Source organism: Budorcas taxicolor, chromosome 12, assembly GCF_023091745.1.
Source record: "Budorcas taxicolor isolate Tak-1 chromosome 12, Takin1.1, whole genome shotgun sequence".
Classification (NCBI taxonomy): Eukaryota; Metazoa; Chordata; class Mammalia; order Artiodactyla; family Bovidae; genus Budorcas; species Budorcas taxicolor.
This window is the reverse complement of record NC_068921.1, coordinates 40,482,768-40,499,310: the sequence shown is the minus strand read 5'-3', so window position 1 is coordinate 40,499,310 and position 16,543 is coordinate 40,482,768. Positions and strand designations below refer to the sequence as shown.

Genomic DNA, 16,543 nt, shown 5'->3' with positions numbered 1-16,543 from the left:
ATTCAAAAGTAGATAATTTTATTTTCTCTGGGCAAATGCAGCAAGCAGGGGATATTTGGTGTTTTTATTCACAGAGTTAACTTGCAAACAGTGGCAGAGCAAACTGCCATGTTTACTAATATGCAGTGGAAAATGTGTTGTGATATTTCGTGACTGTGTGCTTTTGTTTACTGAAGAATAATGTTGTCTATACGATTGTGTTGACAGTGGCTGTCTCCAAATAAGCGATGAGATGTAATGCATCCTCCAGTCCATGCACGCTTCCTTTTGCAATTTGTGCCTCATTCCTCAGTGGAGACCTTTAAACCCTAAATCCAGGAAAAAGAAAATAAATACATTATCATGGACCTGAGGGATTTTTACCTGTTGGCTGCTCTGATTGCCTGTTTAAGACTGGATTCCGCAATAGCTCAAGAACTTATTTACACTATTAGAGAAGAATTGCCTGAAAATGTACCCATAGGAAACATACCAAAGGATCTGAACATTTCTCACATCAATGCTGCCACAGGGACCACCGCCAGCCTTGTCTACAGACTGGTTTCTAAAGCTGGGGATGCCCCTCTGGTGAAAGTATCCAGTAGCACTGGGGAAATTTTCACAACCTCCAATAGAATAGACAGAGAAAAACTCTGTGCTGGAGCCTCTTATGCTGAGGAGAATGAGTGTTTCTTTGAACTTGAGGTGGTGATCCTCCCCAATGATTTTTTCAGGCTGATCAAAATAAAAATAATTGTCAAGGATACCAATGATAATGCCCCCATGTTTCCATCTCCTGTCATCAATATTTCCATCCCAGAAAACACTTTGATCAACAGCCGCTTTCCAATTCCATCAGCAACAGATCCTGACACAGGCTTCAATGGTGTACAGCATTATGAATTGTTAAATGGGCAGAGTGTTTTTGGACTGGATATCGTGGAAACTCCGGAAGGAGAAAAGTGGCCGCAATTGATTGTTCAGCAAAACTTGGACAGAGAACAGAAAGATACCTATGTGATGAAAATCAAAGTAGAGGATGGAGGCACCCCACAAAAGTCCAGCACCGCCATCCTGCAGGTCACAGTAAGTGATGTAAATGACAACAAGCCAGTGTTTAAAGAGGGTCAGGTGGAGGTGCACATTCCAGAGAATGCTCCCGTGGGCACCTCTGTAATTCAGCTCCATGCCACTGATGCAGATATAGGCAGTAATGCTGAAATCCGGTACATTTTTGGTGCCCAGGTCGCGCCTGCAACCAAAAGACTCTTTGCTTTAAATAATACTACTGGGCTGATTACAGTTCAGAGGTCCTTAGACCGAGAGGAGACGGCTATTCACAAAGTGACAGTACTGGCTAGTGATGGCAGCTCTACTCCTGCTAGAGCAACGGTTACCATCAATGTCACTGATGTAAATGATAACCCTCCGAACATAGACCTCAGGTACATTATAAGTCCCATCAATGGCACCGTGTATTTGTCTGAGAAAGATCCTGTCAATACAAAAATTGCCCTAATTACAGTTTCAGATAAGGACACAGATGTGAATGGCAAAGTGATCTGTTTTATTGAAAGAGAGGTCCCATTTCATTTGAAGGCAGTATATGACAACCAATATTTGTTAGAGACCTCCTCTTTGTTGGACTATGAGGGCACCAAAGAATTCAGCTTTAAAATCGTTGCCTCTGATTCTGGGAAGCCCAGTTTAAATCAGACTGCTCTGGTAAGGGTTAAGCTTGAGGATGAAAATGACAACCCACCAATTTTCAACCAGCCTGTAATTGAGCTGTCAGTTTCTGAAAACAACCGACGTGGGTTATACTTAACAACTATTAGTGCCACAGATGAAGACAGTGGGAAAAATGCAGATATTGTTTATCAGCTTGGACCGAATGCCTCCTTCTTTGATCTGGACCGAAAGACAGGAGTTTTGACAGCCTCTAGGGTCTTTGACAGAGAAGAACAAGAAAGATTCATTTTTACAGTAACTGCCAGGGACAATGGGACCCCTCCCCTCCAAAGTCAAGCGGCTGTGATAGTTACTGTTCTGGATGAGAATGACAATAGCCCCAAGTTTACTCATAATCATTTTCAATTTTTTGTGTCTGAGAATCTGCCAAAGTATAGTACTGTGGGGGTAATCACAGTGACAGATGCAGATGCTGGAGAGAATAAAGCTGTGACTCTTTCCATTCTAAATGACAATGATAATTTTGTGTTGGATCCCTATTCTGGAGTCATAAAGTCAAATGTCTCATTTGACAGAGAGCAGCAGAGTTCCTACACTTTTGATGTCAAAGCCACTGATGGGGGACAACCACCCCGTTCCTCTACTGCAAAAGTAACTATAAATGTCATGGATGTCAATGACAATAGTCCTGTTGTCATTTCACCACCTTCTAACACTTCTTTTAAGTTGGTGCCTCTCTCAGCCATTCCTGGCTCAGTGGTAGCAGAAGTTTTTGCAGTGGATATTGACACTGGGATGAACGCTGAACTTAAGTATACAATTGTGAGTGGTAACAACAAAGGCTTGTTTCGGATTGATCCAGTAACAGGTAACATCACCCTGGAAGAAAAACCAGCACCAACTGATGTGGGCTTGCACCGATTGGTGGTCAACATAAGTGACTTGGGATACCCTAAGTCTCTACACACACTTGTGCTTGTTTTCCTTTATGTTAATGACTCTGCTGGCAATGCTTCCTATATCTATGACTTGATTCGCAGGACTATGGAGACCCCATTGGACAGAAACATAGGGGATAGCAGCCAACCCTATCAAAACGAGGACTATCTGACCATCATGATCGCCATCGTCGCAGGTGCCATGGTGGTCATCGTCGTGATCTTTGTCACTGTTCTGGTGCGCTGTCGCCATGCATCAAGATTCAAAGCAGCTCAAAGGAGCAAGCAAGGTGCCGAATGGATGTCCCCAAACCAGGAGAACAAACAAAACAAGAAAAAGAAAAGGAAGAAAAGAAAATCTCCCAAGAGCTCTCTTTTGAACTTTGTTACCATCGAAGAGTCCAAACCCGATGATGCAGTTCACGAACCTATCAATGGGACAATAAGCCTGCCGGCTGAGTTGGAGGAGCAAAGCATAGGAAGATTTGACTGGGGCCCAGCACCTCCAACCACCTTCAAGCCGAACAGCCCTGACCTGGCCAAGCACTACAAATCCGCTTCTCCACAGCCTGCTTTCCATCTTAAACCAGACACTCCGGTTTCGGTGAAAAAGCATCACGTGATTCAGGAGCTCCCGTTGGACAACACCTTTGTCGGGGGTTGTGACACCCTTTCCAAACGCTCTTCCACTAGTTCAGATCACTTCAGTGCCTCAGAGTGCAGTTCCCAAGGAGGCTTCAAGACAAAGGGCCCCTTACACACCAGACAGGTAAATGAGCACTTTTACTGGTCTATAAGTACTGCATACAAGTGCCCAGTCAACCAGTATTAACGTGCCAGTGTGTCTCTTGTTTTGGTCTAACTTTAGTTATAAAGAGGGAAAAAAAAAACTTGACCCCTTTTCTATTCCTCTGGGGCTCAGTCAAGAATTTTTAGAACAGCTTTGAAATTTCTGAGTTCTGAAAATTATTTAACCTCCCAGTTTCCTTCAAAAGGCAAAAGATGAAAAGAGGGAATTATTCCAAAATGTCCCAAGATAATGTTTGCTGAAGAAGAAAACCTGTCCTGATATGCCAAATTCTGCTCCTGGGGTTTCCAAATTGACTACTTCAAGATTTTCACATTACTTTTTGATCTCAAAAGTCACCTTCAAATCTCAAGTTTTAAATGACTTTTGAAGGTCTGACTATAATTATGTTGGAGCTGTGGTTGCTAAAGGGGTTAATTTTTTTTAGTCTCTAAAAATATAGTAGAATATTAAATGTACATCAGCTGTGAAGCACATGATTGTTGGTAGATTGCAGCTAAGCCATATAGAAAGTCTTCTCTTTGATTTCAGATGATTTTATTGTAATATAGTAAATTGAAGGTTGAATAGACAGGATTGCAGATTGTCCACAATGGCCAAAGTACTCTTTCAAAAAAAGAAAGAAAGAAGGAAGGAATACTTTCTCCCTGTTAGAACTGATTTATATATAAAAGAATAAATCCATTGTAAATATTCTCTCATCTCAGTAATGCATAAGTGATCTGTCATAACTCATTTTAAACTGTGAAATATGACATGTGAAGAGGGATTAATAGGCTGAGAAACTCATATTTCAACCAAATCCAGAATTAGTTTTTCTTAGGTCTAATAATTCCTTGTTAATAAAGATTTAAATACAGCGCTGTCTAATTTATTTCACTGATGCTTGTCTGTTGCCATGAAATTTGAGTGTCAATAATAGCCTGTAGATGGCACCAGGGTATCATGTCGCTTGTGTTGGCCTAACTCCAATCCCGCAGTAGCAAGTAAAGGGGGAAGGAAAGATCAATCTGGTGCTATAGCCAAAGATACCTTTTATTTAATGATAGTTGTTCTGGAGCAACTAGCATTTAAGTTCATTTGCTTGCTCTTTTGTGATCAGTTCTCAACACACCAACTTTCTATGACTTCGTAATCCAAGTTCTGTCTTTGTTGGTATTGAGTCCATCTATGGTGATGACCCATCTGAATTTGTTAAAAGTAAGGAACATACAGATTTCAGAGAATCTAGTAAAGCAAAATAAAATTTGGACAGAGTATTGACAGTCATTGCTTAGTGTTTGAAAACTCAAGAGTTTTTCTTATTTTTTCCCTTGTGGGGGTGGGATGGGTGAGAATGTTCTATTGAAACTCTATTTGTCTCTCACCATCCAGTGTTTGTTGCTCTGCAGTGACTTTAAGGTTTCATGGTAGTAAGATATTTATTAAAATAATTTTGACAATGAATCAGAGATACTTCAGAGCGTTAAGTATAATGCCTATGATTTTACAACTGAAATTTCCTTTTCTTGAAAGGTTAAATATCTAGAGGATTTAGAAAGCACATATACTTAGAGCTTGAATGTATAGGATGAAAGGAATTAAGTCAGTACGAAGGTTCTAGAGAATATGATGTTATTTGATAGACATAGAATTTGGAATGAGATATTTCATGTTAACTTCATCAGCTTTTTAAAAGAGGTTTGATGTTTTTAAATTAAGAACATTTCTGAGTTTAGTAGAGGTTTGTAAATGTAGCTAAATAGTTAATCATGGTGAGAAAAGTAATTTATGAAACTAAGTGGATTTAAACATAAAGCTGCTATTTCAGTGAAATGAAAATATGGCTTTTTATTATTTATTTTCAATGGGTGGGTAAGGTTACCACAAAATACTGATGATAATTTAGGGTTTGCACAATATCTTAAAAATGTAACATGACTAAAAACTTTTCATATAAAATCTGGAATTTGTTTCCCAGAGAAACATACTGAAGTTATTCCCACATCATTTTCTTTTCATATTAAGTGTGGTGGGTATTATGAGCATTGATGTATGGACCCACTTTTTCTGATTTCTTCCCCAAAGTTGGATCTATATATAGTACTGTGACATAATGATATAGTTCAGTGACATAAATGTTAAGGTATGAGAAAGATCTTTTGTCGAGGTTTAGTCAGTCATAAGGAAATGTGTTGGTGTGATGTAATCTTTGAAATAGAATGCTGAATACTTCTCTAACTGGAACTAAAGTGCATTTTAGACATTCCTTGAGACCCTGCGTCACTGTGCAGTTCTCCTTGTAGGCATTTCAGTGTTCAAATGTAGCTATAATTCACTATTATGGTAAAGAGCTATTGAAATGGCTTTGGTTATTTATGCCTTTTAGAAGTTTTCATGCTGAGAAAGAAGAATTGTAATGTTGGAGAAAAAGAGTATTTATGGAAGTAAGGACAGGTGATGGTGATAGCAATATGTACAATTTTAGTATAAAAGAGGCATATTTTCTATGAATGACGAACACATATTATATACTATCCTTTAAATTGTTTTTTCACTGAACTATATGGCTGTTATTGAAGATGTTCTAGTTAAGTTAAAAAACAAAAATTCTTTTTTTGGCTCCTTCAACTAGTGGCTTTTATAAAAATGTGCTCCTGAAATAACACAATTTTGAAAAAGTAGGGTTTATTATAGCAAAAGCTTTCAGAGGAATTTATAAACTAAGGTAGGATCTGTGAAGATTTTTAGTTGAGTGGAAAAGGATTGCTGTTAACAGAAACACCTTTTCACTTTATGGTGCTAGTTGATGTGTGGGTAAAATGAAAGATTATTGAGCAAAGAACTACCAAATTTAAATATCATGAATTTGTCTCATCTGTACAATGAAAACCTATGGTCTGACTTTTATACCGTGAGTTTGCTTATAGTGCATTGATTCTTATGTTGTGTGACATTTTTTCTCTTGCTGTTTTCCCTCATGTGACCTTGCAAAGAACGTATAAATCAATAATAAATTACATTCTTCATCCACTCTGTTTTACTAAGCTTTCATTTTCCTTGAATATAACAAATCTGTCACTGAATTTTATGCAAATTATTTTTTATGAAGTTTTGGATGTACCCTTAGCATTCACAGATTAAATAAAATGTCCTTTTTTTAAAAAAGCTAGATTATATCTTAATATTTATTCATAAATAAGCAAAATTCATTGTCATAGGCTTGAGAGGATGACAGCAAAATCATTTCTAGTAGGACTTTAAATGATAAAGCTCATTGACATATTTTCTCTAAAAGGAAAATATCTTCTTAATTGAATATGATTTTTAAATTATGCTATTAAGTTCTCAAATTTTAGAGTGTCTCAGAATCATCTGGAATGTTTCTTAAAACATGTTCGTCCTTGGTCCCAGAGGTTCTAATCCGGTGTCACTGGGGTCAAGTCTGAATACTTGCTTTGCTGACAAGATCCCAGGTGATAATGATATTGCTAATCCAGGAACCCACACTTTGAGAACCACCGCCTCAGCATATTAGGACAAGAATTGTTAGCTTCTTTCCTTTTCAGATTATCATTTCGAAAGGACCTGTTTTTGCACAGTCCAACTCTCAGCTCTTATTGACAGCACTTTTATTGTAGCTGGAGGCTTTACAGTAAGCTGTTTATTACTGTTTCCCAACCTGGTTGACAGCATTTGGGGAATTAATTTTCTTGGCCCCGGTGTGCTTTTTGTGGAGGTACAAATGAAAATGTTAAAGAATGAAAAAAAGTGACCTATTTACATTTGACAACTTATTCTGGTAATAAAACAATCTGTAATAGTTGCACTGTGAGTTTGGTTCTGGGTAAACAGTCATATTTAATTTTCTAAATAAAATGCTTAGTTTAGAGCTTAAACATCCTTGCTTTAACTTTTCACAGTGTAGAGTAAGTATTTGCTCATATATACATTTGTGTATATATTGAAGAAATTATACATTGAAAATGTATTTGCATGCCATACTCAAGTGTATATATGTACTTTTACAGCATAAAGGGAATTGCTTCTATTCCCAGTCATTTAGAGATACTATATTACTTTTATGATTACTTTTCATTTTTGAGTAATCCCATTGCAAATGTTGCTGAAATGGTGTTATGTCATGTAAAATGCACAAGATAGTTATAGAACTGCTATTTAGAACAGTGAGAAATAAAAATGAAACTGAAGGGAGCAAATGCTAACTGGTGTGAAGCAAGCAAAAATTTTAAGATATTTTAAACTACTAAATTTGGCAGTATTCTGTGAGGGATGAATATAGGTGGCATATGGAAAAAAATTGCTCCTGAAGATGCAAATTATATTAAAATGTTACCTGTTGTGATTTTTGTTTCTGCTCCTTTGCTTTGGCTAAGTGATATGATCATAAAGTCAGTTACAAAGTAAAAGACACCCAGACCTCTTGGATATTGATTCAAGAATTTGAAATGAGCACAGGCCATCCATTCAGCCTGGCTACCTTTCCTCTTGGTTTTGTAAGACAAATACTTAATATTTTTAAGCTTGATACACCTAGGGTGTAAAATTCTGGTTATATTTTAGCTTTTGTTGCTAATAACCTTAAGGAGAATAAAAATAAAAAGTTACCACCGTACTGAGTATGTACATGTCTACTGATTATTGAACATTTGTTAACATAGAGAAAATAATTTCAGTAGTTAGAATATTCTATTATCTTACATTTTATATTTTGTTGCAATGGATTCTGTATATAGAAACTCTAAATTGATGTTCCCTTGGCTTCAGATGAGTCATCTTCATGGTGTCGCAGAACAGGCTTTAGCGTCATTAAAATTACCTTGTAAATATTGTACTAACATGTTATATTCTTATGGTATGTGCACAGTCTTAATAGTTAAATATTTCCAACTAAAATTTATCTTCTCATAGTAGCACAAATTAAAATATAATACATGAAATGGTAAAATAGAATTTAAATTTAATAAAAAGCTCAAATCTAAAATCATATTTCCTCATAACCAGTTCTGAATTATTCTGACTCAAAGTTTTATTTTCATATTAACATATATGAGATATGGGTAAATTGTACCCAAAATATGAAAAATAGCAAATACATGAATTATTTTTCAATTATCTTATGTGACAATACTGACGTAGGAAAGTGAGACCTTTAAATTATCTTCTTAAAATTTCTGTTTTCATAGTTATTTCTGATACATTATTTAGATTGTTTGATGTCTAAATTTGGGGTTTTAGGGAGTGGGAATGCAGAAACCACCAAATGGGGAAAGCTACAATGTTTGTGTTGATCTAGCAGTACTAGGCCAGGGGTTTGCAGGATTCGAGGTCATGTTAACTGCTTGGCTCATTTTTAGTACTTTCTCAATTTGATTTTGTCAGAGTTGAGCTCTTAGTTTGCATGCAGTTAAAACAGACAAAAGCACAACATGGATTGTTTACCACTTTCACTTAAAATCCTTGTAGTGAGCTTTCTCTGAATTTAGTTTGGTGTTTTCTTGAAGGGAAATCCTCTATTAAAACTATAGATTCAACCCTTGATAATATTAACAAATCAGTTAATATCATATTTCATGTAGTTGGAAACTAAATAGGAATTATTTTATGTGTGTTCTTAAGTTTCTGCTTTCTTAATAGTTGATTTTATGTTTAAAATCTTTCTCAGAATTTATTACATAATAGTGCCCTAAAATTTATATCATGTTTGTTGAAATATGGCTCTAATCACAGGTGAAATATTTGTGAGAATTTAAGAATGCACGTCAACAAGATGCTTTTTCAAAAGTTTTAAGTATCTAGAGGCATAGGTGTCATGTTCAATAAGTAATAATGCTAATGTGGTATGACCTTTCAACTGGTTAGTTCCCCTAAAATTTATATCAGACCACAAAAACAAATCCAAATGTAGAAATATGATCTCTCAATATGAAAGGAAATATACTTCACTGTTTGATTTCATCAGTTGTTTCAGATAGCTATTAAATCTGTCCAACATTTCATTTGAAAAGGAACTCATGCTTTTTGCCTTTGTTTGATACAAACCTATTGGGCCGTCAGTCATCAGAAACATAGAATAAGATAGATATATTACCATGATTGACATTTTCATTTTGATTTATATTCTTTCTTTTCCTAAGCCAAGATTCATTAAAATGTGAAATTTCTAAGTATGTTCAACAACTACCCATTCCTTAACAGTAAAGAAAGATTGCAGAAATAAACTGGAGAAACAACCCATATACAATCTATCTCACTCATATTTGTCCTATAGGCAGTTTGTTGCTTATAGAAAAGAATAGTGACAGAATTGGAATTTTCTGGAACATAATATTGATACTTAACAGCATTCAAAACTTGAAGTTATTCATTAAAAAATTTGTTTTTACATACTTATCCATTATTTAAATGGCATGTGAAAATATTTTCCTCCAATCTTTAATAGTTTGATTGATTTTAGTGACAAAAATACATATCACATTTAAAATAATGGACTTGGGACCACCTCTGTAGCTGGGAGTAATAAAGATACATACACAGGCAATATCTGTGAGACACCTTTGATTGATTCTTTCTAGTCATTTTACACTAATTATCCTGAATTCCTTGAGAAAATATATGAAATTAATTTATCTGTGTTTCAAGGAGTATATTATAGCCTTACCACTCATTAATATATAGAGATGTGTAATTATACAGGCAGCAAGAAAGAATGAAAATTTGTTCAGTTTGACTGTGTTTATATAATATCTTCTATTTTAATATTCTTCCTTAGTTTGTCTTTCTATCTGACCATCTCTGCATTTTAGTATTACACTGCTTTGTTAATATACAGGCTTTGGCCTTTTTCAGTCTGTTTAGCAGTTGATTAAGAAATACGCTAATCCCTTCCAGGATATTGAGAAACTAATGGCTTGCAGAGTATTTGGGTCTTTAAGCTTCAATTGTAAATGGTATGAAGAATTGTCATTGAGCTGATATTTGCATATATCTCTTCCAGTGCTAGTTACTTTGCCTCTTTTTTGTCCTCCTAATCTTCAGCTTTCATTCTAAGAATATTTATTTTAGTCGGAAATAAGCATGCCAGTGATAGAAATTTGGGATTCACCTCCAAATGAATGCCATCACAGACAGGGAAGTTCTGGCACATTTTGCATAGGTCTGTATGAACACAGTGAACCCTTCATAAGCTCTTAGATTGCAGGAAATCAGTGCTGAAAATTAAGTGGGGTTTTAAAGATTTGCAAAGTAGAGAGCTTTGTATAATGCTGGTATTGCAGGTGCCTATTAAATGTGAAGTAAAGGCTTTGTAATACAACTAGCTAACACATTTCCTTCCACATTAGAGTGATTTGTAGCCTAGGGAATTAGTCTTGCCTATTTTTTCCAAATGCAGAAACACTAGATGTGTCTGAAAGAATACAATTTAAAATACATGCCTTAGAATGAACAGATTTACTCTTTGATGATTCTGGTTATTCAAGGTAGATGTTGCAGGTCCACATACACTTACCTGTGTTACCTCTGCTGTCCATGGTCTGGCCTTCACCTTTCCTAGGAGAAACTCAATTATATGTATATACTCTCCTCTAAACATAAATCAGATTAAAACCCCAGGTATCTACAAAGCTGTAACATTACCATAATGAAGAGGGCTTTCTACTGAGTGCTTTGATCCTCAAAGGAATAGCTGTTGAATCATTTCTCAAATTGTATTTTTAGAATTACATCTTTGCTCCATTTGTAAATAGTGTGTATTTGTAGAACAGCAATTCATTCCAGACTTATATGGGTTTAAATATATTTACTTCAAGACAGGGTTCAGCAAAATGCCTCACAATTCTTTAATGCTTAATGTCTTTGACTGGTCCTATTAAATATAAAATCAGTGGAAATAGCCATGCCAATTTTTTAATGATTTTACAAACCCTGTATTTTTATCTATTAGAAAAAGTATATAATCCATGTGCAGATCACAGTAGGTACAGTGGACTTGCTGAGAATCAACAAAGATGATTGATTTTGAAAACAAAACAGTTTTTGTGCAAGACAATAACAACTGCCATTCAGTAAATGAGGTTTCTTTCCTCATTAAACAAACCTCAAGGAGAAGCATGGAAACACAAGATGTATAAAGTGAAGACATATCTTTTGTAGGAAGACAGTGTCTTCTGCTGACAGTATTTCCCTAGTAGATCTTTTCTTGAGGAAAAAACTACTAGTGCTTTTTTGGATTCAGAGGTTGCAACCTATCTGTGCCTCCGTGTGATAGCAGCTGCATGTTGAGAACTTTCAGATACACAGCTACCTAAGATTCACAGGGAAGTTTTTGTAGGGGGTGCAAGTGACAAATGGAGACAAAATGGAGTGAGTTCTGAGCTGTGAGTTGATGCCTGCCTGTGTCATATATTTATGTCATTGAACTGAGTTTCACATTGGAAACCTAGAATTACAGTAGTCTCCCTTGTTTGTCAACTGTGAACACACCTAGACTGGCACCTTTTCTTTGTTTCATTTCTTGTCATTTTCTAGGTGGACTTTATTCACTTATGTTAACTCTTATACATTGTTTTCGTAGTTACTTGATAGATTTTTAAATGATACTAACTTCTGTGTATCTTCCCTCCAAAAAGAAAAAAAAAACAAAAAAAACAGGATTTTTGTTCTAGAACATCCATAAAGGGTCAAATAAAATATGCACAGTGTGTCCTTTCTTCCTAGAAATAGTGAATCTATTTTTCCTTTGAAATTTTCAAAGTTGGGTTTCTCATACTGATACCATTTTCAAAGTTAAGAAATAATATTAAATTTAACAGTATAGTTTATTAATGTTTCAGTACATTCAAATTCCCAACATAATAGATGTTAGAATTTTTATGAAAATAATTTTCTTGCTGCAAATTGAAATGAGTATCAAAATTGCATTAAATCATGGTAAAAACAGATACAATATTTAGGATATTTTAGTTTGACATGAACTAATTTTCATTCATGGTCTTAACAGCAAAATCTGCCAAGCAGTGATGGCAAAATATGCTGAATTCACTGATTGATTTTTAAACATGGCAATAATTAAGCAGAATCATTTTGACACTTAAAGTCTCTGTTTTAGACAATTAAACTCTGCTTTAGCTAAGGGTTATTGACTTCTGGATGATACTAGGAACAATACCCTTCAGGGTTTAAACTATTCCTGCAGGACCATCTGTTATTGGTGGGGCTGAGCAGCCTCTCCAGCCATGCAGTGTCAATCCCAGGTGTATATTTAGGATCGTTCAGAACACAACCCTGGTTCCTCATGATCTTTCCATCTCAAATGGCAACTCAGTTAATCAAATACTGGTATATCATAACTTAAAACTTCTTACTTAAGGAAAAAATAAGAAAGTTCCTCAAAGTAGAGACAATGTCATATTTACCTTTGTATTTTCATGACTAAACCTGTACCTTTAGGTACAACAGTACCTAAAGAAGTGAACTTCATAGTCTTTCAATAAATATTGACCTAATGAGAGTATTCAGCTGGAATCATGCCTTATATATGCATAGTATTTCCACTGATAATCTCTATGACAACTACAGAAAGAAGACTTTACCATTCTTTTTTCATATTCTAAGCTTTTAATAACAAACAATGTTGTGATAGTTTCAGGTGAACAGCAAAGGAATTCAGCCATACATATACATGTATGCATTCTTCCCTGCCAAATCCCTTCCCATCCAGACTGCCACATAACATTGAGCAGAGTTCCATATGCTATACTGTAGGTCCTTGTTAGTTATCATTTTAAACATAGCAGTGTGTACATGTTCATCCCAAGCTCCTTCATTTTCCCTCACCCCATGGTTCCCCTCAGCAACCATAAATTTGTTCTTATTCAACTTATGTAAAAATCTAGAGACAGAAAATGTATGGGTTTGTTTTTTTTTCCAGGTCTCATAACTAAAGTTGTTGTTTCCAATCCAGTACCTTACCTCCGCACTGGTATTTCTTCCTCATATATATCTACTTTTACCTGTTAAACACTCTTTTCAGGCCATATGTAAGTTTGAAACATTTTCTTCATTAGTGACATTATTTTTGGTGGAAAGAACTGCAACTCATTTATTTAAAAAAAAAAAACCTGTGTTACAGGGCAATTCGTTGCACCCAAAATTGTTCTTCCTGCATTACTTCCCAGTAAACTAATTCTAGACTTTAAAGTGTGGTAAGCATATGATGGAGGCCCAAATGAGTAAAGTATATATGAGGAGAGTTCTGATTGTCTGGTGTCAACTGCTGCCCCTGTTTCCCTCTGCAACAGCTAGGGCTTGATGACAAAATCTCTAGTTAGGTTTAAGGGTTTGGGAAGGTTTCTGTGGGAGGTTGATGGCTAAAGAAGCCTCATCTTCCCTAATCTAAGAAATTTTGATCTAAACTAGCATGCCTCCATTCATATTTCTGGAGGTCTAGTGAAGGCTAACTAACCTATCATCCTGTAGATGAGCAGGTGTAAGCATTCTTAGACTCTAAATTTTGACATTTTGATTTTTTAAACAGTGAAATATTATTAACATCTTTATATCATTTTTCAGTGTCTTGACTCACTAATGATTTCTGAATATATATCAGAGAGAGAGAAGCAGGGAGTTAAAACAAAACTTGCTGATTCTAATGTACATAAATATATTCATATCACTTAATTAGAGATGTCTGTGGTTTCCATTTTTACCCTCATTTCTTCCATACCACTGTGCTTGCCCATTATAACATCTTTTTTCATGAAAGAATATAAGAAAGGAAAGAGTAAACATAAATAGGATAAGATTCCTTTTCTTCGAAGACTCCTCATCCAGAATTTTTATTTAAACCTTTGAATACTTAGATAATTGAGTGATTACTTCTAAATAATGATCAATGGCTTCACTTTGATATCTGCTTAATAGAGACAGTGTATTTTGGAGGAGAAAAGTCATCATCAAAGTTCCCTCAATAGACTTTCAAGCCATCTAGACAGCACCCTAGAATCGTATATGAATTCTATAAAAAGCAGCAAAATAATAATTGAATAGTGAATAAGTGGTGTCTAGCTACTATATTAATTTTAGAAGGATAAATTTAGTGTCTAATAGAACTCACAGTATAGTTTCTCAAGACTCAAAATGGACCTTTGAGATTATTTGGCCTATTTAATTTCTTTTCCCCATGAAAAAATTGAGATTATTACAAAAAGTAGTTTAATATTTGAAGTTAAAAAAAAATGACTTGAAAAACTCCTATTTCAAAAACGTGTCATGTTGAACACATAATTTGAATGTACTATCCTGTGCTTTTCTACTCTAAAATGGATGTAGTCAGGCCTAATCCCTAAGGTTGTGATGAGATTAAATGAGTGCACATATGGGTACATGTAAATTTCTGGCCCATTGTACGTAGGCAGACACTCCAAAAACCTACCTGTTTTTCTTCCTATTTTGCTCAAGGATGCCAACTTGCCGCTAATAGAGGGGCCTAATTTCACTTCCTGAATGTTCTCTGCATTCTATTTTTGGTAGTTTTTTTTAATGTGTTGTATACCTTTTAAAAATTTTATTATATTGAAGTGTAATTGATTTATTTACAATGTTGTGTTAGTTTCTGGTATATAGCAAAGTGACTATATATACCTATAATGCAAAATATTATATGTATGTATAATTGAATTTTATATCTTTTTAATAAACAAATTATCTCTGTTAATCTGTTTTAAGATTAAAACACTTTTTGAATTATCTAGGATTTCTGAAAAGTTGACTTCTGTAATAGCATCAGAGACTAGCAGATAGGATGTTATATATTTTCTTTTGATTTTAATTCTTATTGTTTCACATTTGTATAACTGCTTCATCTTTCATTTTGAGTATTTCACCATTTTCATTTGCATTTTGTGTTTCAAAACTATCTTGCTTCTTTCAATATTCATTATTAATTTACGTCCCCATGGATTGCCCATAGAAACGCCTCTTGTCTGGGGATTTTCACCTTATACATCATTCCTATTAGTCAGTACTTAACACAGCTGTAGCCATTTGAAACCTGCTGGGTTTTGCTTCCAATTATTCCATAGACTAGAAAGCATCTCTGTTGAAGTAATGGCATCCATGATATAATCATACTCGTTAAAATGCCTTGGAGTATATGGATCATATTTCTGAGATTCATCAGATTTATGCCAGAAGCATAATAATCAAGTTTTTTTCTTTTTATTATTTCTCTGATTCTAAATTAATATATGTTCATTTATAAGTAAGATGTTAATGTCTTAGTATGAATGTTTATAATGTTTGAGTATGTGGGTGACATAATAACATGAGTCCCAACAAATGAAAATATAACACAAGTGATAATATTACCTGAAAAATAACTTTTCTTAATATCTTGGGGCCAATATCACTGCTTTATATTGGAGTAGGTGAAATAATCAAGATAAAATTAATGATTTGGATTTGAAGTATAATGTAGTATGGATTTGTTGCTAATTTTTTTAAATTTGTCAACTAAATATAAAGTAGATATAATCAAATTTCAGTGGGCTCATTGTAAAAACTAAATTTTTCAGTTCCTGTTGATGTTTACTACCCTGTCAGTACTGTTCCATTGTTTTTGGATCTGTCTTTTGATTTAGTTCTAATTTCTTATATAGACAGTAGGTCAGTAGGTAGAAAGGACTTTAAAACAAGTGATCATAAGAAAACTCACTCTTTGTGCTTGGAAAAATTTGATCTAACAGAGAATGTATGGCAAAGTGGCATAATTTCTTTTAAACCACTACCTCTTGTAGATGTGATGTCCCTCAGATGGTATTAGGATATGGAGCAGAGTGAGGACATAGAGTGGATGTTACCTCATGGAGTTGTAAGAATTACAGCATGGCATACAAATTCTACTTAATCCCACCGCAGGGGGATACAGGAGATAATCAGGCAAAATGAGAGTGTTAGACTTATTTTAATTGGCACTATTTTAAATGGAATCAGGCTTTAAGTATTTAGGTTCATAGTTTTATTTAAAATCGTTGGTGTTTTTATGGCATCAAATACATACACATGTTATATTTAAATGTATAAATGTAAATTAAGATGGCTACCATTTTATGTTTTCTGTATCAGT

At 34.7% G+C, this 16,543-nt stretch overlaps 1 protein-coding gene across 1 annotated transcript in view; it reads left to right on the top strand.

Annotated features, from left to right (window-relative positions):
• The first annotated feature begins 342 nt into the window (after positions 1 to 342).
• PCDH9 (protocadherin 9) overlaps positions 343 to 16,543 on the top strand; it is a 1,158,506-nt gene continuing 1,142,305 nt past the window's right edge. Inside the window, exon 1 of the mRNA XM_052650239.1 lies at positions 343 to 3,378. Within this exon, the coding sequence (XP_052506199.1) occupies positions 343 to 3,378 (3,036 nt within the window). The remainder of the gene's footprint in view (positions 3,379 to 16,543) is intronic.